Raw genomic sequence first — 27,790 nt, 5'->3', positions numbered from 1 at the left:
TAGGTGAGTAAAGCTTCGTCAATGGAGTTTAGGGAAGAGAAGAAAAGACCCTACCTTTACATTACATTCTAAAATTAGTCAAGAAATACAACTTTGAACTCAAGAGTACACATCTAGGCTGTAAACATGTTAGAGCAAGTCCTGTTGTTGATGCTTCCTTGTTAGAAAGATCAGAAATCTCTGCTCAGGTGATAAGTAAATTAAAGAGACGGAATTGGTCCATGGTTGCTTAATCACAATTCAATACCAATCACCAATCAAAACATATAGAGAATAGAGATCGGATCTGGTTTACGTTATTCATCCTGCCATCTCAGAATGAAACAACGGAGTAACAGATATTCACTTCAGCTCAGCTGGCCATGGCAGAGTGAATTAGCAAAGACAATATCTAGTTTTCCTTTGCAGGAGAATTTTAGCTGCATCTTCTCGTTTAAAATCATTCTCCAGCCATCAGGGCAGTAAATACTACAGTTTACTCTGAACATCCGAAATGAGATACAACTTGATCAGTATAGCAATCAGAAACTCCCTTTCTTCTGCTGACAAATCCAAAAATGTGGGGACAATATCAATGTACTTGTTACAGTTAAACAGATGACATATGATAAATCTCTAGGCTGAGCAAAAAATCCCAGAAAGCTAAAGCCATCCGGCCATATTTCCCACAGAATTCAAGTCTACAGTGGCCGTTCTAGTATAAACCCAGTCTTCTACTCTAATAAAAGAGGATTGTTGGAATAATCTAACCATTTCGACAAATGACATCATGAACTTATGCATAGCCATGTATTTGTACTGCACTCAAAAAGTACAGGAAACATTGAAACTTCCCCCATTTCAATTTTTTGCAGCATTTCCACTCTCCAAACTCATTTTCTGAAGATTCAGCAAGAGATCATCGGCATTCAAGAACACCCTGTTTGCAGAGTTAGCAATAGTGTGAGCTATTTCTCTTGCTGCTTCAATCTTTCTGAGAGTAATGAATGCAGGGTTGTTAGCAATAGCTTGACCGATTAGCTGAGCACTTTTGGCTTCTCCCTGGTTCAAATAAGATGATAATTTACAGAAAGATTGTTAGTTTGGTCAAGTAAACTAAAAAACAGGATATGTACGAACTGAGAATCAAGTCCACTCACCTGTGCTCTAATTATAGCACTTCTCTTATCCTGCTCAGCTTTTTCTACCACGTATTTAGCACGTTCAGCTTCTTGTGCAGCAATCTGTTTAGCTTCAATAGCAGCTGTGTACTCTTTCCCAAAAGTCAGGCTTGTGAGAGACACATCATCAAGAGCAATATTAAAATTTGCTGCCCTCTCAGTCAATATATTTCTTATCTCCCTACTTACAGCCTACAAAGAGAAGTTCTATGGATGTCAACAGCTGGCCACATCTTCCAAAAGTAAAAGAATACAAGATAGCCATCTTTCTAATCTGCTTCCCAATCGAGAATATCTACCTCCCTCTGCGTGAGAAGCTGGCTGGCATTATATTGTGCAACAACAGCCTTCAGAGTTTCGTGGATAATGGAAGGCAAGACTCTATCGTTATAGTTCTCCCCTAGGGTCCGGTAGATTGTAGGCAGTTGGTCTGCCACAGGACGAGTCAAAACTCGAAGACTGACTTTCACCTGTGCAGAGTACAGTGGTACAATCAATCTACCTGATAAACAAATGAGACTCAACCAAAAGATTAATTGACACGGCTATTGTATTCAAACATCAGTAACTGTACACGTGCATACATGAATGATGGAGATAAGAATTTACCATTTGCAGATCACGACTTCCAGAAGTACTCTCCACAAGATTAGGGCGAGCCCGGACATCATAAATGATAGGCCTATCAAACCAAGGTATCATCAGATGTGTTCCTTCAGGATAGACCTGTGGAGGAGACCAAAGGAAAGTAACTCTGTTGAAAATAAATTTAAATATGAAGCTAGTAAACAGCATTTAAACTGATAAAAAAATGGCAAACGTATAAACTGATTGAAAGATGGCACAAAAGACCAGTATTACTTGTGTAGAAGTAACATCAGTATTAACCCATTTCAGAAAACATGCTCCTCTGAAGTGAACCTAGTCCATATGAAAATGAGGAGAATTGCCCTTCCACTGGAAGAGAGCTAACAATATATAGTACGAAAGCAACCGTGCAGTTGAGACAGACTAAGACATGAATTCTGTGTCTACAAAGATTACTCACTCATCCCTAGTGAACTGAGGAAAAAGAAAAAGAAAGATGAAATAGAAGAACAATGCAAAACATCAGGAAAACAAAGTAAAACAACACAATGAAACAGCATAACATAAATTACAAATACAAAAATAATCAAATGTTATCAAGCAGATCAATGAACCTAATCTCTGATAGTAGTAACAGTACATCCTTTACATTTGGACACAAGGTCATGAATGGAATGAGCAAACAGAAGAAAGGCTGAGGTAACATCAGAGCCAATAAACAGTCTAAAATGTGTATAAACGTGACATGAATTTCACACCATCTATCAAACATTCAGATATATAACACACCCCATCAATTCGGTCTCTTCCTAGAAACCATCTTGACTTATTTCAAGAAATTTGATAGCTTGATATGCCCACCAAAATTTAGGACAAGCATACTAAAAGACAAAAAATAGTCAACAACTAAGTGGCCACGACAATAGCAAGGTGTCATACATGGATAAACTTACAAAACTGATAAAACTATACAGAAGCAAAGCATTAAAGGAGCAGTACTTTGTCCTTCACACCAACTAATCGGTTGAAGACAATAGCTCGATGTCCACCTTCAACTGTGTAGAGACTATTCAGAGCTCCATAAAGACCAAGACCACCAAACACTGCCACCTTTACCAGTGCGGAGGCAGCACCAGCGCTCGGCATGTTGGGAACTTTTTTCAGGTTCATGTTTGCCAAAATCTGAAATAAGACAAAGCACAAATTAATATCGTGCCAACTACCATTCTACAGAAGGTAGAAAAGTAGTAGCCCACAAACATATCCTGAAAATGTGAATACTAGTATTTGAGGATTATATCAAAGTCCCTAAGCTCACAACATCAAGTAGTATTTTTAAGTAATAACTTCAATGGCAGATTAAACATCATAATCCACAAACAGTAACAGATACCTAGAATCTACCTCCTAGGATCTTGATCTGTCAAAGCACAAAACTAAATTTAAAGTACAATCAACAATAGACTTGTTAATGCAAAAAAATACACAGCTCAGATGCAAAATTAAATAAATAAATAAATAGTCACTTATCATTGCCAATAATGTCTATACAAATTTTTGAAAGACAATCGGACTGGCCAGTTGAACGAGGTTCAACCAGAATCAGACCCTTGACTGACCTCTCAGTTCTACCATTGAACAACTTAAAATGCCAAGTTTAAAATAGCCAATCCTTGGTTATTGACATGACACGGATTTTGAATCTGGGACCGTATTCTTGAACTCTTGGATTTAGAGACAAAAGTTGTTGGCAGAAAATTATTTTTTAAGTCTTCTTCTCCAACCCCAAACAAATCATTATAATTTTTTGTTTTGGCCTATCCAAGGAATTGAAACCCACTATGTCCGTCTGCATTTTTTCAACATCTCTCTTTAAAAATCTTCACAGCTTCTTCTCATATTTTGCTTCATAACATCAAGTACTTTAGAGACACAAGCTCATCGTACAGATAAAATATCTTTTTAATTGTGCTTTCGAGTAAAATCTTGATTTATCATGAAATGCTATAACCACTGACAGAGAAGTACCCCGTGAAAATAGGTTTCCATTACTGTTACTTCAATAAACAAAAAAAAGCTACGGATGATCAAAGTTTTGAACAAAATCTGATCATGTTTTTGCTAGATCAAATACGGAGAATCAATCTATTCTACCTGATCAGAGAATGAGATCTCATTTCTGGATTTATTTAGCCAAACTTAGCAACAAGTCTTGTTTCATACCAAAGTCTATTTCTTGATAGCAACAGCATTCCTCTCCTCAATGTCAGCCTCTTCAATGTCCTGAAGATTCTTCAGTTAACCATCCTATGCAAAACAACATAGGAGAGAATCCACTGACTCGGGATTTCCCTCACCTTTGCACTATTTTACATATCCGGCATTTGGATTCACAAGAATGTGTCTATGGGTCCTAGTGTTAGTTATTGCCATAGTCTTATTACAAATCTTTGCTTCTCAAAATAGTCCTGAAAATCCCACAATGATGATTCTTCTTAGTTATTCCCTTCTTGAAATTCTTCATCATAGCAGCAACTCAAAAACTTAAAGGAGCTCAATCTTTAAAGAAATAACCAAAATTGCCACCAACCCAGTTTAATAATGATTGAACTCAGTCGAGCCAGTGACATGAACCAGTCATCCCAGCAGTTTAATAGCCAGATTCTTTCTTGGCAATGGTTTACATAACTGAAAGATTCTCGGGCTGTTTCTTACCTGATTATTTTTTTATTTTTATTTTGAAAGAGAGCAATTAACAGATGATTCTTAGTGTGTAAAATGACTACTTGACAGTAAAACATTGTCACAATAAGACTATGATGTAAGCCTAAACCATCCCAAAATAGCTATATGAAATGAAGAAACAACGGGCCACTTACTATTTGAAAAAGAGAAGGTGTCAAACCGATTACAATGGATTTGCAACTTCAAAAAACAGACTAATGAATTTGCTTGAAAATAAGAAAATTCCAATAAAACATTATATATCTAGTATGCAATATTGGAATTTTATCAAAATTATAAATGGTGCTTTAGCAACTCGAAACATATTTTAAATCCAATTTCCTAAGGTTGAAATTGGAGTTTTTTGAATTGCAATAATAGTATACGACTCATTTATCACTCAGAGCCTGAATAAGTACCGAGTTCGATAAATTAAGAGAGAACTAACGCCATTTTATGTGGTGACGGGCAAAAGCTAGCACAAGGGAAATGGAGATACATGAGGAGAAGTAACGAACAACTGGAAGTAGAAAAAAAATGAATCAACCAAAGAAAACAGCACACTGGAAAATCAATCTCACCTAATGAAAACGCAATAGATACTCAGGCAGCTGATGGACGAGCTAGCACGAAGAAATCAAACAAAATTTAGAAGAGTGAACAGGACCGTACAATAACTCGTGTACTTGAGACTCACCCGGAAGAAGGAGCTGGTAGAACCTGCTTGAAGAAGGGTTTTACAAAACCCTAGTAACGTCAGCACTCGCGGCTTTTTAAAGAAGGCAGAGGTGCTCTCTCGTGTTTTATGAGCCTTGGGCGCCAAGCCGCGATGGAAGCCGTTTATAATCGGCCCAGCCGCCTGTGATTAAGCGGAACCACTCTAATGAAACTATTCTTGTGTTATAACAAATAAATTATTTTTATATATTTATATAAATATATATATATAATATCGATTTCATATTCAATGATGGTAAACTTATGATTCGTTTATCAAAGATGTTAGATTTATACTGTCAGAGTGGTTCCGTCCACTCTTGTAGGCGATAATTTTTCGCACCTAATAGATCAGTATGTTGGGTTGTATTGGCTAGCCGTTGTCATAGTATCAAAGCTTGGCACACCACGTCCCCCATTCAAATCCCGTGAGAAGCTGTCAAGAATGGGTGGGGTGGGTGTCAGAGTGGTTTCGTCCACTCTTGTAGGTGGTAGCTTTCCGCACCTGACAGATCGGTTTGTTAGGTTGTATTGGCTAGTCGTTGTCGTATAATTCATATTTTTTTGGATAAAAATACCTGATAAAACACCACATTTACTGATTAACATAGTATCATAACAGTGCAAACATAGTACTCCATTATAGAGTAACATCGTGTTCCATGGAAAAATAGGTTTTGAGTTGGAATAGAAACGGGGACATTTTTCTATAGTGAAATACTATATTATTAGATAGTTGTAGTTAGGAAATAGAGTCATTTTTTGTCTCAAAAATATGAATCATAAATAAAATTTTTATATAAATTATGGTATTAACATTATTAAAAATAAAAATCTACAAATTTTCTTTGAAAAAATTAGGGGTCGACCTCCTCTCCCCTTATATGAGAGGGAGGAGAGGTGGGGTGCCCACTCTGCAGGTGAAACATGACAAGAACCCTCATGCATATAAGTGAAGGCAATTAATTGCATGAAGGGGAAGAAAGGGGCTTCATGACCTATACTCTTCATTGTCTATAGGGGTTTCCACCGTTTTTTAAGCAATGAGAGAGACTCTAGTGCCCATCCCTCTATCAAGAAAACTAAAGGAAGGAGTGACCCCTTCTCTTATTTCTTTTTTGTTTCGTCAAATGCCAACAAATAAAGAGGAGAGTGAGGAGGTGGTTACACCTCTTCACTTCTACTATGCACGCAAGGGGAACGCTACCCCTGTATAAGAGGGACGTCAGGGTGCCACTCCTACATGCGAAACATGACAACAATCCTCATACAGATTGCATGTAAGTCAAGAAAAAGGGCTCAATAATCAATACTTTCCATTGTATTTCGGAGTTTCCACCTTTTTTAAAGCAATATACTCTCAGGATATTTCAGGATTTAGGGTTTAGGCTTTCAAGGGTTTAGGCTTTCAAGGGTATAATTTCAAGATCTAGGGTTTAGGGTTAATTGAAATTACATTTTTTTGTTTGTTTAGGGTTTTGGTTTTTCAAGGGTTTAGGGTTTATGGTATAATTTCTAGATTTAGGGTTTACAGTTAATTAAAATTACATTTGTCTGTGTGTTTAGGGTTTAGGCTTTTCAAGGGGTAATTCCAATTTCATAACATGATCTTGTGAAGTGGGTTAGGGATTTAATTTTAGATGTCTGGGGGAAGAAAAGTAAAGAGTGTCATGGATGAAGCTTATATGAGGTCATACGACACATGGACCTTCGATGAAGATAGCAAGATCATCGATCTCTTGATCGAACATGTCAATATGGGCAACAAGTTGCCCAATGGTGTTTGGAAACACGAGGTTTTTGTTGACGTTATCAATAAGTTCAACGAAGACGCAGTGAATCAAAAAACATGCGAGAAGTTGAAAAACTGTAGAAGGACATGGAATAAAACAAACCGAATAGTAACGAGTTGTCTCAAACTAATGGTTTCAGCTGGGATCCAACAACACAACGAGTTGATGTAAGTAATTCAATCTGGCAAGAGTACATTAAGGTCAATAAATCTAATATAGGAAAATATGTTTTTCGCATTACTAAGCACCATTCAAAGACTTCTATTTTTTTTTCTTGTAGGAGCACATGGATGCTAACAAATATATTTGGGAAAGGTGCCCATTGTACGATAGATTGACTTTTGTGTGGAAAACTCTATAGCCATGGGGATAGCCAGTCCAACCTATGTAGAGTTTGGTGATGACCTCTCTCATGGTAGAAGGAACACTGATGGACAAGATCACAATGTCGATGCAATTATGGAGATCCCTTCGTCATTCCCTATTGGTAATGAACCTGCACCTAAGCAACAGTGAAGAGGCCAACTGTCATCCTCTACTCACCATAGGAAGAGGTCCCAGATGTCCCCTGATGACACTAACAGATTCATTGATGCGATGACCAGTATTGCAGAAACATTTATGTAAGTCCTCTAACCTAAATATGTCAATACAAAACTTCCATGGTACGAAGCCCTCTTGGAAATCATTGACCTGCCAAGAGATTAAAATATCGCACTCTTTAGTGGTTGGACACTGTAGATAAGAAGGACATGTTCATTAGGATGACAGCGGAAGAGCGATGTGATTGACTTGATTTTAATTACCATGAATAGGAATGATCGATGAATGATTGTTTTGACTTTTTTATGGTGCTATTGACTTTGGGACATCTGATATTCATTAATTATGTTTTTTTAGTTATGACATTGTAAGACTTGGATGATTTTATTTGTTATCAATCTCATTATATTTTTGAATTATTATCTTTCTGTTAATTATTATGTTTATGGATGAACATGGGTATTGTGATTGTGGTTGTGTATGAATTTGAATGTGATTGGAGTTATTGATGTGATTAGACTTAAGGATGTGGTTGTAGATATGGATGTGGATGTTCTTGTGGTGGAGACTGAGTTGTGATTGAAGATAAGTTGTGTTGAATATGGGTTGTGATTGATACAGGTTGTGATTGTGTTTGTCGTGAAGATAGGTGTTTATTGATATAGCTTGTGTAGAAGATAGTTTGTGATTGTGTTTGTGGTGGAGATAAGTTGTGATTGATACAGGTTGGGTTGAAGATTGGTTGTGATTCTGTTTGTGGTGAAGATAGGGGTGTGTTTGTGTTTATGTCTTTGCGTTGATACAAGACATGGTTTTGTGGTTGTAATTGTGTTTACCTTCACTACAATTATGTTCTATATGACAAGATATTATTTATTTAATTGCAATAAGTGTGTACAATGTGAAAGACTTCAACATGAACTTCTAAACATAATGAAAATCATTAAACTGTAAACGAAAACATACCTCTTATCATGGCGATCAATTTTTGGCGATGATCAAAATGACTCGTCTATTTAGAGTCTCGTCGAGGGAAATGCCCAAGCCGCCTTCTGTTTGACCAAACCCTTTTACTTAAAACTCTTATTTTCCATCGTAAAGGAGAGGTTGTAACTGCTACTAGTTACCATCGACGACCATATCTAGGGAAACCACCCAACGTCTCAATAATGGGTCAGTTACTAGAAATTGTGTAACACAATGTTCTTGTGGGATTAGAGGTTTATTATATTTGAAAATGCATTAAAAAAATCACCTGTTAAATTTCAAAAAATTTAGAGGATGAATCATATTGTCTTTTTCAAATTGGCTCACATATTAAAGAGTGGAAGATTCTTATTAAACAAAAAGACCATCTCAGTGGAAGAATAATTTGCATATTTTCTCTTCGCTATTGGTCAACAACAATCGTACAATGTCACATTAGTTTGATAGATCGAATTGTACCATAGGAAAATATTTCAATAAGGTGTTGGATGCTATTGTCAAATTACACTCTAACTAAATCAAACGGCCTTCGGGACATACTCACTCGAAGATTTTCAATAATCCCATGTTTAACCCTTAATTTACGGTAACATCTAAGCCATCTCATGAATAATTTTAGATTTGTATTAATTGAAATAGTGTCATTATGATTGTATTGGGGCTATTGAGGGAACTCGTATTAAAACTCGCATTCCATTTGATCAACAAACAAGATCTTGGAACAAGAAAGACTTTCTCTCACATAATGCAAATGGCAACATGTATATTTGATATGCAATTCACTTATATACTTGTTGGATGGGAAGGATCAATAACTGATTAATGTGTACTAAAGTCAACATTAACGAGACGAGATAAACTCTAGGTACCTGAAGACAAATTATTTTTATTTACTTTGTACTTTTTATCTATTATTATCTTCAATTAATTAATGTGGAATATATTTTCTATTGTAGGTGAATATTATTTAGTTGATGCTGGTTATGCAAATCTTCTAGGTTTTTGGCTCCATATTGAGACACTCGTTATCATTTGCAAAAATTTGGAGATAATCTTCCTAAAAATGAGAAAAAAAATTTCAAATGAAGGCACTCATCCTTGTACTACTATTGAGAGTACTTTTGGGACTTTCAAACATTGAAAGACGCTCCTCCATTTACCTTTGAGATCCAGATAAAATTTTTAATTGTTTGTTGTATGTTACATAATTATATATATTATAAGGATATTTTTGAAATCGAAGAGGTTGATTCAGGTGATGAGTTTGGTGGAGAAAATGATGAGGCTAGTGGTGTAAACGATGATGAAGATAGAGATGATAGTGATGATAACCAACTAACAAATAGTCGGAAGGAACATGTAGTACAATTGCAAAAACATCATATTACCGAGATGTGTTAGCAACTCATATGTGGCGTGGTTATTGATTATTGTATCTTACTGAATATAAACATGTATGTTATCTTTCACATATACTAACTTGATGTTTTTTATCATAATGATTTTGTACTTGTGTTACATGATCACGAATTAATGTTTTTTATATTAAAGACACGAACATGTTGTTATCTAAACGTTTACTTTTATACCGCGAATTGTGCACTTTTACAAGTAATTAAGTTCATAATTAAGCATTTCTCAAATAAATTAATTTTTCATAGTTTTAAAAGTATTAACCTACATTACCCTCTATCAAATGACTTTTAATAATATATTTAATTACTAATTTAAGAGTAATAACGTAGATATTGTAAAAATTAGAATTAAGATAATGCATATATATATATTTATATTTATAAATGATAAAAATAATGATATTTGTTTAGTTTTTTTTATTTTTATTTTTTATAATTAATTAAATTAATAATTTTATTTTTTCATAATTATATTATTAATTTATACTATACTAAAATCTATCTTATGTTATTAACAAAATATTATGTTTGTTAATTTATTATATTCATGATTGTTAATATTATATTAAATTAATAATTTAAGAGTGATAATTAAGATATTATCAAAGTAAGAATTTGATCAAGTATCTAAACATTATAAAAGTATACATTTTTTTAAATTATTATAATTATTTAAATTAATAATTTAATATCAACTCATAATTATTATATTAAACTACAATCTATCTTAATTTATTAATAAAATACCTTATTTAATTATATATTATATTAATATATTATAATATGACATTAAATTACTTATTATAAAAGTTACGTTTCCACTGTATTTTCAATTTTGAGCACTAATACAGGAAATTACTTTCCAGTACACATTTATTCACTTCAACTTTTCCGTCCGAACGCGGCTCCCCCCGCTTTGTAAATGGAGGCGCAATGCTGTACTTACCGTGAGTAAAGAAGCTTTATAAGAAAACGTTCTGAGAGCGGGAGGCATAAAGCTCTCTGGCGCATTTCCATTCCCACTCCCAACTCCGCTCGCTCTTCGTTCTCCTTCTTTGTTTCTTCTTTCACTTGCCTAAACTACAGCAACTGTATATGGTATAAACTCACGCTAATCTGAGACCCGGACTCGTTGAGATTGGAAGCACAGTTAGTTCTACCTCCGTAATCCTTTTGAAGCCTAACCCTAACTCGGGGACCTTTCTAGATCGGTCGCCATGGATATGCGGTTTCCATACTCCCCGGCGGAAGTGGCCAAGGTGAAAATGGTTCAGTTCGGCATCCTCGGCCCCGATGAAATCGTAATCCCCACAACTTCTTACCTTGGAAGTTTACTGGCTTAGACCTTGGTTTAGGGTATTGTTTCTTGAATCTTGGTTTGACGTTCCTTGTGGTGGTGACTGTTCTTGTATCCGCAGAGGCAAATGTCGGTGGTGCAGATCGAGCATAGTGAGACCATGGAAAGAGGTAAGCCTAAACCAGGGGGTCTCAGTGACCTAAGGCTTGGTACGATCGACCGAAAGTTGAAGTGCGAGACCTGCACAGCGAATATGGCAGAGTGTCCTGGACACTTCGGGCACCTAGAGCTTGCGAAGCCTATGTTTCACATAGGTTTCATGAAGACTGTGCTGTCAATTCTTCGATGCGTCTGCTTCAATTGCTCTAGAATTCTCGGGCGTGAGGTGCGCAGCTGGTTCTATTTCTTTATTGAATTATACATCACTGCTGAGGCTTCTCTATTCATCTGCCCTCGGAAGTGTTGAGATTCTGATTGAACCTGTCTCTATCTGGTTTTTGAAGTAAAAGAAACATCCTTCCTCTTCGAGAGCTTTGGATTCAGATGGCTGTTATGGTCATTTATGTTGATTTATAGGACCAACACATAAACTCAAGAGATATCAAGGGAAGTAGATAAGAGAGAGAGAAGAGAATAAATCAAGGGAGACAAGAGAAGACAGGATACTCATTTTATTCTTCATCTTGTTCTCATTTTATTCTCCCCCTTATTTGGATATTCTAGTCACATAAAATTTGATTACCACGTAACACATGAAATTCTTCATTGTTGGTTACCTTTTTCTTGTACTTCTTCTACTTTTCCCCCTCAAGTTGAGGATCTCTTTGTTCTTTACCAAGAAACCCAACTTGTACAACATAATGGTGAGAGAACAAAAATACTCCTCGCCGTATGATAAAGTTCTATGCACTAGTTAAAACGGTCATAGTCTGAAACACATTCCGCTCAATTTCAAAGGTGAAAAAATAGCCCAACTTTAGAGCACAACACAGAGACTACTCACTTTGTAAGGGTAGCTCAAACACAAATCACCTATTGAGTGAGGCACCCTCCTATATATTTTTAGGTAACGGGTACTATAGAAATTGTTCTGAAGTAATTTTAACAAACACAAATTGAAGAAAGTATTTTAATGAATTAAGGGTGTAAATAAAATGATACCAATTCTCATATTTCAAATGGAAAGAGGCGTATAATGCAACTCCTCATACTTCCAAGTAATAAGAGGTGCTTTTAGACCAATAGATGAATAAAAAGTTACCAGGTTTGACTCAAGAGGGAGATAAAAATAATTCCTTTATAAGCATGGTGATTGAAGAAATTTAAAAGAAATCTCTCATAATTTTTTTTGAGATGGAACATAAAGTTGGAAATTTTCTAAAAATAGATTTCTCAAATAAGACAATTACCCTTTAACACAACTTGACCAATTTACGAAGAAAATATTCAAGAAATAATTTTGGAATAAGGGAGATTTAAGAAACTTATTTGTTATCTAGAATTAGGAAACAAAACTTTTTAAATAAAAATTTTTAGACTTTGTCAAAAGGAAACTAAACTCATAATAGGAAGGATTTCTCTTAAGGAAACTAATGTAATGTGAGATGAAATAAAAGAAACTTTTAAGGAAGGAAAAATACTCAAGTTGGTAAAATTTTGACTAGATTTTGAAAACAATTAGGAAACTCAACCAACATTAGCAACTAAAAAAGTGAAGCAAAAAATTCAGCTTAAATTTAGATCTTCGCATGCAACAGGATACCAACATGACTTTTGATTCTTTCCGTGATCATATCTCTCTCTAGAAAGATCAGATTCAGAAACAGTTTCTCGAAGAACTTTAGCTCTTGGGAGAGAGGAGAGAAGAAACCAAGGGAGACAAAGAAGAGGAAAAGAGAGAGAGGTGTATGGACAAATTTAAGTCAAGAGGAAGAGGATTGAATGCTCTACCCCTTGCTTTGAAGCTATATTTATAGTTATGTGAAAGTGTTTACAATGACTACAATGCCCTTAGGGCTACATGCTTCAAAAGGAAAAACAATATAAGAGGACATACAACAACTTGCATAATTACAATTTTATGTCATCTCTTAACACTTTTACAATGTAGATTTTGGGTTATCGAGTTAGATGAGATTTTTTCGTGGTCAGTGAGGAATCTTACTTCCTCAAAATTGCACTTCAGCACCAAAATACAAACAGATGGGCATGTCGCAAATTGTGATTGTTGGGATTCTTAATTTTGAATGCAGTAAAAATTCTTACTTCTGAGAAATTGCATTTTAGCACCAAAATACAACCATATGGGCAAAAAAGCAAATTGGGACTGTATGTTTCTCCAGAAAAATCTTGAGTGCAGTAACTTTGGGTTTATAGCTGCAGTGCAGTCTTTAACATGAAACACCTGTCAAAGCAAGCTTAGAGTACAACATGTAAGCTTTTTTTTTTAAATGATATTCACATATTTACTGTCGTCTACAACCTGGTTCTTAGTAATTTACTGCAAATTCGCTTATTAATGTTGTTTAGTTCCTAAATACCTCTGTACACAATATGTGGCCCCTTTGATGATGAGCAATTTTTTCCATGTTCGCATTGCATATGAGATTTAGTTATTGTATACCTTACCTTAGTGTTATTTTCTTCTTCCAGGATAACCACAAGTTCAAGCAAGCTCTAAAAGTTAGGAACCCAAAACATCGGCTGAAAAGGGTTCTGGATGCCTGTAAAAATAAGCTAAAATGTGGAGATGAGCTCAATGTCTCAGTTCAAGAGTCAGATGAGCCAATGAAGAACCAAGGTGGTTGTGGGGCCCAACAACCAAAATTTACTATTGAAGGTATGAAGATAATTGCAGAATACAAGCAAAAAAAGAAGAGTGATGACCAAGAACAGCTTCCTGAACCTGTTGAAAGGAAACAAATGCTTTCTGCGGAAAGGGTAACTCTCTATAAGTGTTCTTGGTCTACTTCTTAATGTGTTTGGCATTTCTTTATATTCTTAGGACTCAAGCAATGCAGGATCACTTTAGATCATGAAAAATAACTTCTTTTTTTGTGAAAAGCAAGAGATTATATTATAATAATGTAATATAATACAAAAATAACTCTTTTCATTTGGTTGGCACCATTTCTTGCAGGTACTTGGTATTCTAAAGCGGATTAGTGATGAGGACTGTATCCTTTTGGGATTGAATCCAAAATATGGACGCCCAGACTGGATGATATTACAAGTTTTGCCAATTCCTCCTCCACCTGTGAGACCTTCTGTGATGATGGATACATCTTCACGAAGTGAGGTAAGGTTCTTCGGCTCTTGTCTAAATTTCAATTTTATTGTTTATTTATTATTTTATTCATTTATTTTTCTTTGGGATAGTTCTGGTGATTATGTTTTATTTATGGTTTTCCACTGCTTTTGTTGAAGCTAATCTGCCAAGCATTAAGCTTGAGCAGCTATAGGTAGCTGCTGCTTGGCAATACTAATGAGCTGAAGTTTTGAGTACAACTTTGTGTTCATGAATTGTGCTATGGATTTTTAAAGTCAAACTTACTCCAAAAAACTTGGACCTTGCACTATATGCATTGCTGAGTTTTATTTTCATTTATTACTTTATTTTTCAAGTTTCAATCATCAACTATTGAAAATTGTTAGAATATGAGGAAGCAGTTTTTCATTTAGTTTTTTAATTTTTTTTTGAAACAGGATGATTTGACTCATCAACTGGCTATGATCATTAGACACAATGAGAACCTTAGAAGGCAGGAGAGGAATGGGGCTCCTGCTCACATTATCTCAGAGTTTGCTCAGTTGCTGCAATTTCACATTGCCACATATTTTGACAATGAGCTGCCTGGTCAGCCAAGGGTATGCACAATATAAGAGAGTAAAAATTTTAATGTACTGCTTTGTGGACTACTGAAACCTGTTCTACTTTTCAGGCAACTCAGCGGTCAGGACGACCTATCAAATCTATATGCAGTAGGCTTAAGGCAAAAGAAGGTCGGATCAGGGGTAATTTAATGGGTAAGCGTGTGGATTTTTCAGCACGAACAGTCATCACACCAGATCCAACCATTAACATTGATGAATTGGGGGTTCCGTGGAGCATTGCTCTAAATTTGACATACCCTGAAACTGTGACACCATATAACATTGATAGGTATCCTTTTCCTTCCCACTTCTTGCATGGCTTCTCAATGTCAATTTCTTTACTATTTATCCGTAGATCTGGCTTACATAAAATAATTGTTCACAATTGTCAGGTTGAAGGAGCTTGTGGAATATGGCCCTCATCCACCTCCTGGCAAAACTGGTGCAAGGTACATTATAAGAGAAGATGGGCAGAGGCTGGATCTTAGATACTTGAAGAAAAGTAGTGATCACCATCTGGAGCTTGGATACAAGGCATGCTTTGTTATTGAGTAGCTATTTTGTCATTGCAAGATTTGACCTCTTCTTAACTAACCTATCTGATTTCTGCAGGTGGAGAGGCATTTGATAGATGGAGACTTTGTTCTGTTCAACCGACAGCCTAGTCTTCATAAAATGTCTATCATGGGACACCGCATCAAGATTATGCCGTACTCAACATTTCGGTTGAATTTGTCTGTGACTTCTCCATACAATGCTGACTTTGATGGTGATGAAATGAACATGCATGTGCCTCAGTCTTTTGAGACGAGAGCAGAAGTTTTGGAACTGATGATGGTACCTAAATGCATCGTCTCGCCCCAGTCAAACCGTCCTGTTATGGGTATTGTTCAAGACACACTCTTGGGGTGTCGTAAGATCACTAAAAGAGATACCTTCATAGAGAAGGTTGGACCTCATGCCAGCTTCATTCTGCTTCTTTTATTATTTATTTATTTATTATTCAAATTAATTTCATTATTCCAATTACTTCCCATTTCAAAAAAAAATTCCTATTAGTCTTATGTATTTGTGTTTGGGGGAGTATTTTTCACCAATGAACTGAAATCCTTTGTTTGTAGGATGTTTTCATGAACATCTTAATGTGGTGGGAAGATTTTGATGGGAAAGTACCTGCTCCAGCAATTCTGAAGCCTCGACCTCTTTGGACTGGAAAGCAAGTTTTTAATCTTATAATTCCAAAGCAGATAAATCTCCTTAGAACGTCAGCATGGCACTCCGAGTCCGAGACAGGGTTTATAACACCGGGAGATACTCAAGTTCGGATAGAGAAAGGAGAGCTTCTTTCAGGCACTCTGTGCAAAAAGACCCTAGGGACATCAACTGGCAGTCTCATTCATGTTATATGGTGTGCAATTTAAACATGGATTCTTTTGTCTGTGTTTGTATTTGTTGGTCAAATTTGCTGATCAATCACTTGTGTTTTACAGGGAAGAGGTGGGCCCTGATGCGGCTCGGAAGTTTTTGGGGCACACACAGTGGCTTGTTAACTACTGGCTTCTACAAAATGCTTTCAGTATTGGTATTGGGGATACTATTGCCGATTCAAACACCATGGAAAAGATAAATGAGACAATTCAGAGAGCAAAGAATGAGGTGAAAGAGCTAATTAAGGCTGCACAAGAAAAGCAGTTGGAGGCAGAACCTGGGCGGACTATGATGGAATCATTTGAAAATAGAGTGAATCAGGTGAATGGCAGTATTCTTATATCTTTTATTATTTTTTTAAACATGATGATTTTCGATGACTATGTTCAATTGCCCATCCTTATGATATTATTCCACTCTCTCTTGCTCTTGGCTATCTAGTAATGGATTTTAACTGAAGTTAAACTTCTTATAGGTGTTGAATAAGGCTCGTGATGATGCTGGTAGTAGTGCACAGAAGAGCTTGTCCGAGAGTAACAATCTTAAGGCAATGGTTACTGCTGGCTCAAAAGGAAGTTTTATCAACATCTCACAGATGACTGCTTGTGTGGGACAACAAAATGTTGAAGGAAAACGTATTCCTTATGGGTTCAATGATCGGACTTTACCTCATTTCACAAAAGATGATTATGGGCCTGAAAGTCGTGGTTTTGTAGAAAACTCGTATCTTCGTGGACTTACACCTCAGGAATTTTTCTTCCATGCTATGGGTGGTAGGGAAGGTCTTATAGATACGGCTGTGAAAACCTCTGAAACTGGCTATATTCAAAGAAGACTTGTGAAGGCTATGGAAGACATTATGGTCAAATATGATGGTACTGTCAGGAACTCGTTGGGTGATGTAATTCAATTTCTTTATGGAGAAGACGGAATGGATGCTGTTTGGATTGAAACACAGAAGTTGGATTCCTTGAAGATGAAGAAGTCAGAGTTCGAAAAAGTTTTCAGGTATGAGTTTGATGACGATAATTGGAATCCGAGCTACATGTTACCTGAGCATGTTGAGGATTTGAAGACCATCAGAGAGTTCCGTAATGTGTTTGATGCTGAAGTTCAAAAACTGGAAGGAGATCGATACCAGCTAGGGACTGAAATAACCACAACAGGTGATAACTCGTGGCCCATGCCTGTGAATCTCAAGAGACTGATCTGGAATGCACAGAAGACGTTTAAGGTTGACTTGAGAAGACCATCCGATATGCATCCTATGGAGATTGTTGAAGCAGTTGATAAGCTCCAAGAAAGATTGAAGGTTGTCCCTGGTGAGGATCCAATGAGCATAGAAGCTCAGAAAAATGCTACTCTCTTCTTCAACATACTTCTTAGGAGCACGTTGGCAAGCAAACGCGTTTTAAAGGAATACAGGCTCACTCGGGAAGCATTTGAATGGGTGATCGGTGAGGTTGAGTCTAGATTTTTGCAGTCGCTTGTTGCCCCTGGTGAAATGATAGGATGTGTGGCTGCTCAGTCAATTGGTGAGCCAGCTACTCAGATGACCCTAAACACATTCCACTATGCTGGTGTGAGTGCCAAGAATGTTACTCTTGGTGTTCCACGGTTGCGGGAAATTATAAATGTTGCAAAAAAAATCAAGACTCCTTCACTGTCTGTGTACTTGAAGCCTGAGGTTAACAAAACAAAAGAGAAGGCAAAAAATGTCCAGTGTGCTTTGGAGTACACCACACTGCGTAGTGTGACACAAGCAACAGAAGTTTGGTATGATCCTGATCCCATGAGCACAATTATTGAGGAAGATGTTGATTTTGTTAAGTCCTACTATGAAATGCCAGATGAAGAGGTTGCCCCAGAAAAGATATCTCCTTGGCTTCTGCGTATTGAGCTGAACCGTGAAATGATGGTGGATAAGAAACTCAGCATGGCAGATATTGCCGAGAAGATTAACCTTGAGTTTGATGACGACTTAACATGCATATTTAATGATGATAATGCAGAGAAGCTCATCCTTCGTATCCGTATTATGAATGATGAGGCCCCTAAAGGAGAGTTGGAAGATGAATCTGCTGAAGATGATGTCTTCCTCAAGAAGATAGAGGGTAACATGTTAACAGAGATGGCTCTTCGAGGAATTCCTGACATCAATAAGGTGTTCATCAAGTCAGGAAAGATTAACAAATTTGAGGATAACGATGGATTTAAACCTGAGATGGAGTGGATGCTGGATACTGAAGGTGTCAATCTACTGGCAGTTATGTGTCATGAAGATGTTGATGCCAGAAGAACTACCAGCAACCATTTGATCGAAGTAATTGAAGTACTTGGAATTGAGGCAGTTCGGCGTTCTCTGCTTGATGAGTTGCGTGTAGTCATATCTTTTGATGGGTCCTATGTGAACTATCGACATTTGGCTATTCTCTGTGACACTATGACTTATAGGGGACACTTAATGGCCATCACCCGTCATGGTATTAATCGCAATGATACGGGTCCAATGATGAGATGTTCATTTGAGGAAACTGTAGATATTCTTCTCGATGCTGCACTATATGCTGAAGTAGATTATCTCAGGGGTGTTACAGAAAATATCATGCTTGGGCAGCTTGCTCCAATCGGCACTGGGGACTGTGCCTTGTATTTGAACGACCAGATGCTTCAGCAGGCAATTGAGCTCCAGCTTCCTAGTTACATGGAAGGGTTGGATTTCGGTACGACTCCATCTCGTTCACCCATTACAGGCACTCCATATACTGAAGCTGGCATGATGACACCTTTTTTGATGAGTCCAAATGTCCGAGCTTCACCTATGACAGATGCCCAATTTTCTCCTTATATTGGTGGGATGGCATTTTCTCCTACCTCTTCGCCAGGTTACAGTCCATCATCCCCAGGCTACAGTCCATCATCTCCAGGGTATAGTCCCACATCTCCAGGATATAGTCCCACATCTCCTGGTTATAGTCCTACATCACCTGGTTATAGTCCCACTTCCCCCACATACAGCCCCAGCTCTCCTGGATATAGCCCTACTAGCCCTGCTTACTCTCCCACTAGTCCATCATACTCACCTACCTCACCAAGCTACAGTCCAACGTCACCTAGTTACAGTCCAACTTCACCCAGTTACAGTCCCACTTCACCGAGCTACAGTCCTACATCTCCGGTTTATAGTCCCACTTCTCCTGTGTATAGCCCTACTTCTCCTGCATACAGTCCTACATCACCATCTTACAGTCCCACATCTCCTTCATATAGCCCCACTTCACCTTCCTACAGTCCTACATCTCCTTCATATAGTCCTACCTCTCCTGCTTACAGTCCTACCTCTCCTGGGTACAGTCCTACTTCCCCTAGCTATAGCCCAACCTCTCCCAGTTATAGTCCAACGTCACCAAGCTATAATCCCCCTTCTGCAAAATACAGCCCATCGCTAGCATACTCCCCTAGCAGTCCCAGGTTAACTCCTTCTAGTCCATACAGTCAGTCATCACCAAATTACAGGTAAGCATTGAGATAAAAGTTTTATTTTCAATTTGCTACTTAAATCTTCATTCTTTTGCTTGTGCTTATCCCTTTTTACTTCTGATGCAGCCCTACCTCACCATCATATTCACCAACTTCTCCATCATATTCTCCTCCTAGTCCTACATATAGCCCGAGCAGGTACATTTATCTTAGTATTTGAAGTCCGTTTCTAATATTTGTTAGAGAGCTGGCATGGTCTTATCTGTTAGTTTTGCGTATTGAAAGTTCACTTGGTGAGCCATGTTAGTGCTGTTTGGAAGAAGTAGAGTCTAAGCTAGAATCTGCTGTTGAGATGAACAGATGACTCACGGTTGAAGATAATTTCTTATAAACTGATCGTTCTTCTATTTTGCAGTCCGTACAATTCTGGAACTGCTCCAGATTACAGCCCAAGTTCTCCTCAATACAGGTGAGATTTTATCATTTTAGTTCATGATAATTTTGTAGGGAATGGAGCGATTCTGAGTTTAGTTTGCTGTGAAATTGGGTCCAAGGCCCATCCTAAAACGATTAGCCAATTTTGGAATCCTCTTTTCCAACTAATAAACCCAAGATTCTTGTACTCACTAATCCATGTGAGACTGTTCCTGAACATCTACAATTCCATGTTTTTGTACAGCCCTAGTGCTGGTTACTCGCCTACTGCTCCGGGTTACTCTCCCTCGTCAACAAGCCAATACACACCACAGTTCAGCAACAAGGATGAGGATAGCACACGGTAAAGTGAAAATCATAGGTGGGTGTTCATCTTTAAAACTTCAGACCCTAAATGGTGGTTGCATGCCAAGTTCCGGTTTTCAAATCAGGTGGGGGTGGGGGTGGGGGGACGTTTTTGTTCACTTGTTGCTTTCATGTAATGTATGGGGGTGGGGGACGTTTTTGTTCTCTTGTTGCTTTCATGTAATGTATGTACATGTGGAATCACGAGCCCATGGTTAGAGACTGACTAGGGATAACACTAGCATGGACATTATTGTATTTTCTATTTGTGTATTTTAATGGTGAACTCATTGATCATGCATAGTTAGCTCATGATCATACAGAAGAATATTAAGAAGAGTTTTATTTAATTGGGCAGACTCTTTCAATTGTCCAAGTAACTACGGAGTCTACTCGTCGCACAAAAAATAACGTTACATAACATAACGTCGCTAATGTCTTATCTAATAATATAAAGAATATCTGAAAATATTGACGCAGGCGTCATATATTGAAAAATCGAGATGCCTTGTCCCTATGAGGTTGCTGGTGTACTCGTTCCTCCTGCCCGTTGACCCAAGGTGTGTGTCGAGCCAGCGCGTATTTTGGCTGGAGGAAATAGACCACAAGCGTATTCGGGGAAATATCTTATCTTTGCTTCACCAATTTTGCCTATTTGACGGACCTTGGCTCGCCAATTCTGACTTCTGACACCAGGGGCAGTCTGGCCGCGCATCTTTCTTTTTAATGACTACCATGTCCCTCTTATTTTTTTCGCACATATTCATCGATTTTCACAACCGTTTCCGTCCCTCGAAAGTCACATGGGGACTTGTGGGCTCCATATTTGCGCGACAGGACCACCATAGCGAGTAGTGGTCCACTATTTCTAGTAGACCTAAATCTTTCGGCTACTAACTCTCCCCTAAAATATCTTTGATTTGCTTATGAGATAGAATTAGTTTTTTTTTTGAAAAAAAATAAAAAATAAAAAAATAAAATTTGATCATTATTATTCCATTAGTAAAAATGAAATAATAATTAAAATTTCTTTTTTACTCATTATTTTATAGAATAATAATGATCAATTTTTTTTCTTCATAAGTTTATATATAAACCCTTAACGTCTATACTTTATACAAGGTCGGAAGTAAACATAACAAAGATTCTAAATTAGAGTCGAGGCCATGGTTTTTTACTCGACCATTTGGTGAGGTCTACTTTCGTAGTTTACTCATCAATGTGACTCGATTTTTTTAAGATTTTTAAGTCAAGAACTTATGATACATATAACTTAAAAAAACCCTTAAATAACTAAGATTGATATAAAACTAATAAAACCTTTAAAAAATCATGATGAATAATCCTAATATCATAGAGTGATACATCTTTTGTACTATTATAATAAGTGATGTTTATTAGGGACCTCTAAGCATATCGATCGATACATTTCTCTTACGTCGGGTGATATGGGGATAAATGGGCGAGCCGACATTTAAACGGTATTAAGAGTATGAGCAATATGTCTTGAATAAAATTTAATGCATCTTAAATTTTAGAGGTATTAGCTATCAACACAACACATTATGTTTATGTTCCCTTTTTGTTATTTTAATAAAATTTTAATCCATGATAGAATAACAATTATAACACAGCTTAAGAAGAGAGGGTATCTGTGGTATTAAGCAAATGTTTGGGTCCCAAATTCGTCCAAATGGTGACAAAAGTTTAAGAAAGCAATCGTCTCCATATTCAATCCAGGGGGAATTGGCAATCGGCTTTGCTTAGTCTTCCTTTGACTTATCCTTCTCTCGTCTCTCCTTCCACGTCTCTGTCATCTCGAGGCGGCAGGCCGTTGGTTTGTATGCGCTAGCTGTTCAGTCGTATATATCTCGCAGGGGGGAAAGAAATTAAGCGTACAGGGATTGTAATCAGATGGAGAAAACGGCAAAATCCAAGAGCGGCATCTTCTCCTTCATTTTCCTAAACCAGCCTTTCAGCCCCGGGCGGGACAAATTCAGGGCAGGTAAAGGTTTCTCGGGTCCGATAATTTCGATCATTCCGGCTGAGGCCAGGAGGAAGACGAGGAACGGGAGCTTTGACGCGCAGGAACCTACTTCGCCTAAGGTCTCCTGCATCGGGCAGATCAAACACAAGAAGAAAATCTACAAGGGTAAGTGTGCTGCACCGCCGGCGGTTAAGGAGAAGAGCAAGAAAGGGAAGTCTTATTCGGCGATTGGTAAAATCTTCCGGGGTGGGAAGCCGGGGAGGAGGTCTGACGCTGATAAGGATGAGGTGGAGGTGGAGGTGCAGGTTCGAGCTCCTAGTTTGGGTCAGATGAGGAAGTTCTCAAGTGGGAGGGAGGCTTTCAGGGATTTCGATTTTCGGGCTACCGACCGGGGTGCCGCTCTGAGCCGCCAGAGGGGGTATTACTCAGACGAGGAGCAACGAGAAGACAGCGACGATGATGAGGATGATTTCATGGTGACGCACTCGGGCCCTCTGGTTGCGCACTCGGCGCCTCTGGCGGTCGGCGCCGACCAGTCTCGGGAGCCCAGGAAGGAGATTAACATCTGGAAGAGGAGAACCTTGGCGCCACCCAGACCTCTTGAACTCTGCACCAGAAACAAGCACTTCTGAACCATTTCTTCTTTCCATTTTTGTTTTTTTTTTAAATTTCTGGGCGGGGGTAAGCTTGAATTTTGCATCTTGTGTTGTTGATTACTAAAGGGTAGATCATAATGTGAGTTTTGAAATCGATAATTTGTTATTTGTAAATAATACACCTTCAGAATGAGTGTTTCTCTATACATGCCCTGTATTTCTTTTCATGTTTCTTGTTTCTGGTCTTGTTCACGGAGAAAGTAGAGACCGACGGACAGACATCACTGGGAGAAGAAATTTCCGACGATCGAGTCAGAAAAAAACGATTACTTTAATGGTGTTCTTTCTGAAATCAAAATCTGAAATACCGACTCAAATTTCGAAAGAGCTTAGCTCAGAATTCGAAGTTCTTCTCTTCTTCCTATCACCTGTCAGATCTGTGAAATCATATGAATCCCGTAACGACCCACGTTTACTTTTCCGAAGATTTAGCTGTTTAAGATAATCATCTCTCATTTTCGCGCGAGATCCCTGGAGTCTTTATCCGTTTCGGAGCCCAACCCAGGTTCCGTAACAGCTTCCTGCAGAGAATCCCAACTCTACAAACTGTGACTCGAACTCGACCTCTTCTGTGTTATTTTTTCTGTTCGACAACATGTCAACAGTTTTGTTGTTATCTTCTTTAACCAGTTTTGTTGTTTACTTCTTTAATTTCTTCCGACACGTTCTTGGTATTTCTTTTTGCTGGTCATGGTAGGTTGAATCTCTCACGTTTTAAAATCCAGAGTTGGGTAGATTGAATGCTCTGAAGCATCATCTGAACCCTTCGAGGATAATTTTCACAACCAAAAATGGCGTCTGAAAATTTGCATGAAACGGAGAGAGAAATAATAATCAATTAATGTGTCTCTTTCTGGGTCAGTGATATTTGTCTCTGCTCTGGGAGATCCATTGATTACTCTTTTAACTATAGCAGTTTTCTTTCATGATGATGATGATACCTTTCCGACAAACCCTGTTTTTCTCTTCTTTTTGTTTCTAAGAATGGTGGTTATGTAATAACCAAATTTCTGCTTCCTCATCTCTTATGAGATAACCTCGACTTACAGGAAGAGTAACGATGCAGGGACGTGACGTGAATGATGATCCCTCAGCTGGTCATGCCATGAAGGCTCGACCGATAAGCGATTTCTACGAGCGACAAGTTTATTCCTGGAGGTAGGAGACGAGACGCTTTCCTGTGACCTCTTTACGAGGAAGAAGACAAAAAGAATGAGGGAAGCCCCTTTTTTGACTGTATCCTCGTTAATTTTATCAACCACTCCATGAATCTTGTATTCTAATTCTCGCTAATAATTGGGATTCTCTTCGTCTGTTCCCTCCTGCTTTGAGAGAAAAGAGGCTGGATATTGTGCAGGGCGGAGGTTGAAACCGATTGAAACCGACGGAAGCGCGTGCCCGGTAGGTGGATGTAAAGATCGACTTTTTGAATTGTGTCTTAAGCATGCGATGAATTGTAGGTCGGCAGCATTTAGATTCGATCTGAATTTGAATTCAAAATCTGAATTTTATTTTGCGAGTTGTGATTTGACATTTAATAATAAATTCATGATATTTGCACTCAATAATCCATGTGTAATTATTCTTTAACACTCGCCATAATTTGGGTTGAAACTTACATATGAGTACCTATTCTGATACCATGTTAAGTTGGGTTTAAGACTTATCCCAGAATGACTAGCCAACTTAAGAGGCATATTTCCCAACTAATAAACTCAAGATATTTCTACTCACTAATACATGTTGGATTTAATACTCCCCTTTGTGTAGGCCCTCTTTTATTGCTCTAAATGTGGATAATTTGGATGAAGGCTCACATACGAGTACTTGCTTTGATACATTGGGTCTAAGGCCCATCCCAAATGATTAGTCAACTTAGGAAATCTCTTTCCCAACTAATAAACTTAAGATTTTTGTGGTTAATCATTTCAGAATGGGCATTGGACCCAACTTCACACGGTATTAGAGTGAGTACTTATATGCGGGCTTCCACATAAATTATCTACTTGTAGAGTCACAAAAGAAGGATTACACGTGACGTGAAGTGTTAAGGAATAATCTGACGTGGATTAATGAGTACAAAGGTCATGAGTTTATTACTTGGGAAAAATACTTACAAGTTGGCAGGTTGTTTTGAGATTATTTCTCCCCTAATTTCTCCCTTGAACTTACTGGTTTAGGTTTTCCACCGAGACGACGCGGAGGGAAGAGGGTTACGATGCTGGGGAAGACGATTGCGATGACGGTGAATGAAACAGAGGCGACGACGAGGAGAGGAATAAATCGAACGGACGACCACAGAGGCGACCGACGAGCAACTGTTGACGACGGTGACAACAACCGACGGAAAGGGCTCGATAGTGATGAGGGGAGGAAAATTTTTCCCCCACTGGCACGCTCCCGCTCCTGCTCCCCCGATCCCGACCCGATACCGGTCCCGACTCACCTCGAGCCGGCTCGCGAGCAGACGAAGGGAACCTGGCTTCGGTCGAGCTCGGCTCGTTGAGGTAAATGAGCCGATTTTAATGAATCGAACCGAGCTGAACTCGGGCCACTCGCGTGCCGGCACCGAGCAGAACTCGAGCCGTTCGTGTGCTGGCTCGGCTAATAACTTACAATTGCTCTGTACAGACCTTGCCAATCTCAAATGTGACAACTCTTTTGCCATATCTTCTAATTCTCCATTGATCATAGAGGCATTCACGAGGGAAGGGCATCAATTCAATCAGCTGCCGGGCTTCTGCGAGGAGCCCTGCATGTTCACCGTGCAACCCATTATGCTCCATTTTTGGTTGAATTCCATGGACACGATTCATGCAGTTGAAAATACCGAGACTTCCTGGGCTAGAGTACCGGAGTGGCTGCAAGAGCGTCAAACGCTGGTAAAGGTGACACTCTCTGGGTTTGTGCCTTCTTTCTTGCACGATTCTATGAAAGAGAGAAACTGCTATGTTCCCATGGCCGCGAGTTGCAAGACCTCCGATCATTGCCGTCGATGTCGAGGCGTCTCGCATGTCCATTTGCTTGTGCCCAGTTCAACCCACCTAGCTAACTGCGGCTTTTTCTGCTCTGTAAACCCAGGAACTCACTTCCCCCATGCAAACGCGCTAAGGCTCGCACAATAAGAAAACACGCTGACTGACGTGTCTGTTCACCTCCACTCCTCTTGATTCCGTTTCGTGAAACAATCCCAGGCTCACTTCTGCGCGCTTCAGCTTCAAGAACCAAGAAATGATCACGTTCGAGGTCACGGTACTTCTGTTGGGCATTTCGTCGAACACACTTTTACTCAACTCGAAGCAGTTCAAGAAAGTGTACAAGTGCAACAAGATCGTTCGAACGAACACATCATCGTCAAAACCCCACTTCAAAAAAAGGGAATGGACAACTCTTCCGAGCGGGAAGGCGTTAGCTCGCATGGACAAAAGGGAACGCACACTTGTCAGCGTAAAATTCTTCTTGTTTGCCCAATTGGTCTTGTTTGATCTTTGTAAGAAAGAATTTTATTGTGTTGCTGGTTTCCATTGTTTGAATTTCCAAGTAGGGAGAGTAGGATGTATGAGGATCTCTTTCGGGATGCCGATGGAGGGATTAAAATATAAAACTGAGAAATGTTTTAAGTGTGGCATGCTAAGTCCGATCTTGAGAGTAGGGTGCCTCATCTTCATTGAGGAATAAAGACCTTGTTGAATGACCAATGAGGTTATGTTTGTGTGTAAATGACATGATACATTTTGTATAGTAAGATGAAATGTGTGTGAAAAGTAAGTGTAGTTACTTTACAATGCCAATGCGTATCAGGGTATTGACTTATATGAATAGGTTTTGCTGGTTGGTAGGGTATTAGAAATTATAATTGCAATGATCTAGTTTGGTAATGGATCTGGTAAGTCTAGCATTTTTTTTCTATTGACTATAATGAATCTTGAATTCCTTGATCATGGTTCTTGAAATTTCCAAATGACCATGAATAGGACTTACTGGGCAAGCAACTCACCTATTTGTGAGTAGGAGAGTTGTGTAGCTGGCTGCTCATATGGACGTTGAAGTATTTAAAGAGCCATCCATGGTAGATATTGTTTGGATACCTCTAAGGACTTCTTCCTCTATTTTTACAAATTTGGAAGATCGCTCCAAAGGAAGAAGTCCTCCTCTAGTATCCGAGCAATTAGGATAAATAACTGTAATTTAGTGTATAAATATCGACGAAATTATTGAATAAAGAGAGAAAGATTTTACCAAGAGTTTACATGGTATTAGAGTGGGAATAACCCGTTCGGCGATGACTGCAGAAGAAAAACCCTTGAGTTCGATGACGACGCGAGAAGAAAATTCCCATTCTTTCTCCTTGCATCATGCTTC

The 27,790-nt window shown here is 38.3% G+C and overlaps 3 protein-coding genes across 5 annotated transcripts; 2 read left to right on the top strand and 1 right to left on the bottom strand.

The window, feature by feature from the left end:
• Positions 1-513: 513 nt before the first annotated feature.
• On the bottom strand, positions 514-5,241 carry LOC137938998 (prohibitin-1, mitochondrial-like). 3 transcript variants are annotated; one of them, XM_068784151.1, is made up of 7 exons: positions 5,170-5,212; positions 5,054-5,095; positions 2,748-2,930; positions 1,770-1,886; positions 1,460-1,630; positions 1,140-1,352; positions 514-1,041 (listed from the first exon to the last, which is right to left on the bottom strand). In XM_068784151.1, the coding sequence occupies exons 3-7, from the start codon at positions 2,916-2,918 to the stop codon at positions 841-843; spliced, it is 873 nt and encodes a 290-aa protein (XP_068640252.1). In that variant the 5' UTR covers positions 2,919-2,930; positions 5,054-5,095; positions 5,170-5,212; the 3' UTR covers positions 514-840. The 3 variants fall into 3 exon arrangements, with proteins under 3 accessions (XP_068640252.1, XP_068640250.1, XP_068640251.1); XM_068784149.1 differs by lacking the exon at positions 5,054-5,095 and having other exon boundaries at positions 5,170-5,241; XM_068784150.1 differs by lacking the exon at positions 5,170-5,212 and having other exon boundaries at positions 5,054-5,155.
• A 5,663-nt stretch (positions 5,242-10,904) lies between these two features.
• Positions 10,905-20,870, top strand: LOC137938616 (DNA-directed RNA polymerase II subunit RPB1). Its single transcript, XM_068783581.1, has 14 exons — positions 10,905-11,228; positions 11,346-11,609; positions 13,877-14,164; positions 14,364-14,522; positions 14,930-15,091; positions 15,166-15,386; positions 15,490-15,631; positions 15,710-16,045; positions 16,219-16,505; positions 16,588-16,846; positions 17,001-20,041; positions 20,132-20,203; positions 20,421-20,474; positions 20,685-20,870. The coding sequence occupies exons 1-14, from the start codon at positions 11,145-11,147 to the stop codon at positions 20,785-20,787; spliced, it is 5,472 nt and encodes a 1,823-aa protein (XP_068639682.1). The 5' UTR covers positions 10,905-11,144; the 3' UTR covers positions 20,788-20,870.
• A 1,729-nt stretch (positions 20,871-22,599) lies between these two features.
• LOC137939557 (uncharacterized protein At1g76070) lies at positions 22,600-23,595 on the top strand. Its single transcript, XM_068784836.1, has one exon. The coding sequence runs from the start codon at positions 22,700-22,702 to the stop codon at positions 23,402-23,404; it is 705 nt and encodes a 234-aa protein (XP_068640937.1). The 5' UTR covers positions 22,600-22,699; the 3' UTR covers positions 23,405-23,595.
• The last annotated feature ends 4,195 nt before the right edge of the window (positions 23,596-27,790 follow it).

This window comes from Aristolochia californica, unplaced genomic scaffold, assembly GCF_029961685.1.
Source record: "Aristolochia californica isolate CCGP_79_NKW_82.1479 unplaced genomic scaffold, dmAriCali1.0.hap1 SCAF_8, whole genome shotgun sequence".
Taxonomy (NCBI): domain Eukaryota; kingdom Viridiplantae; phylum Streptophyta; class Magnoliopsida; order Piperales; family Aristolochiaceae; genus Aristolochia; species Aristolochia californica.
Note: the sequence above shows the minus strand (reverse complement) of the source record. Positions and strands in the feature narration are given on the sequence as shown.

Coding starts and splice junctions, on each gene's coding strand:
- LOC137938616 (XM_068783581.1), top strand. CDS start 11,145: ATGGATATGCGGTTTCCATACTCCCCGGCGGAAGTGGCCAAGGTGAAA. Junction 16,847..17,000: donor TTGAAAATAGAGTGAATCAG/GTGAATGGCAGT, acceptor AACTTCTTATAG/GTGTTGAATAAGGCTCGTGA. Junction 20,204..20,420: donor CCTACATATAGCCCGAGCAG/GTACATTTATCT, acceptor TCTATTTTGCAG/TCCGTACAATTCTGGAACTG.
- LOC137938998 (XM_068784149.1), bottom strand. CDS start 2,918: ATGAACCTGAAAAAAGTTCCCAACATGCCGAGCGCTGGTGCTGCCTCC. Junction 1,887..2,747: donor TAGTTGGTGTGAAGGACAAA/GTACTGCTCCTT, acceptor TCTCCTCCACAG/GTCTATCCTGAAGGAACACA. Junction 1,631..1,769: donor GAAGTCGTGATCTGCAAATG/GTAAATTCTTAT, acceptor TACTCTGCACAG/GTGAAAGTCAGTCTTCGAGT.
- LOC137939557 (XM_068784836.1), top strand. CDS start 22,700: ATGGAGAAAACGGCAAAATCCAAGAGCGGCATCTTCTCCTTCATTTTC.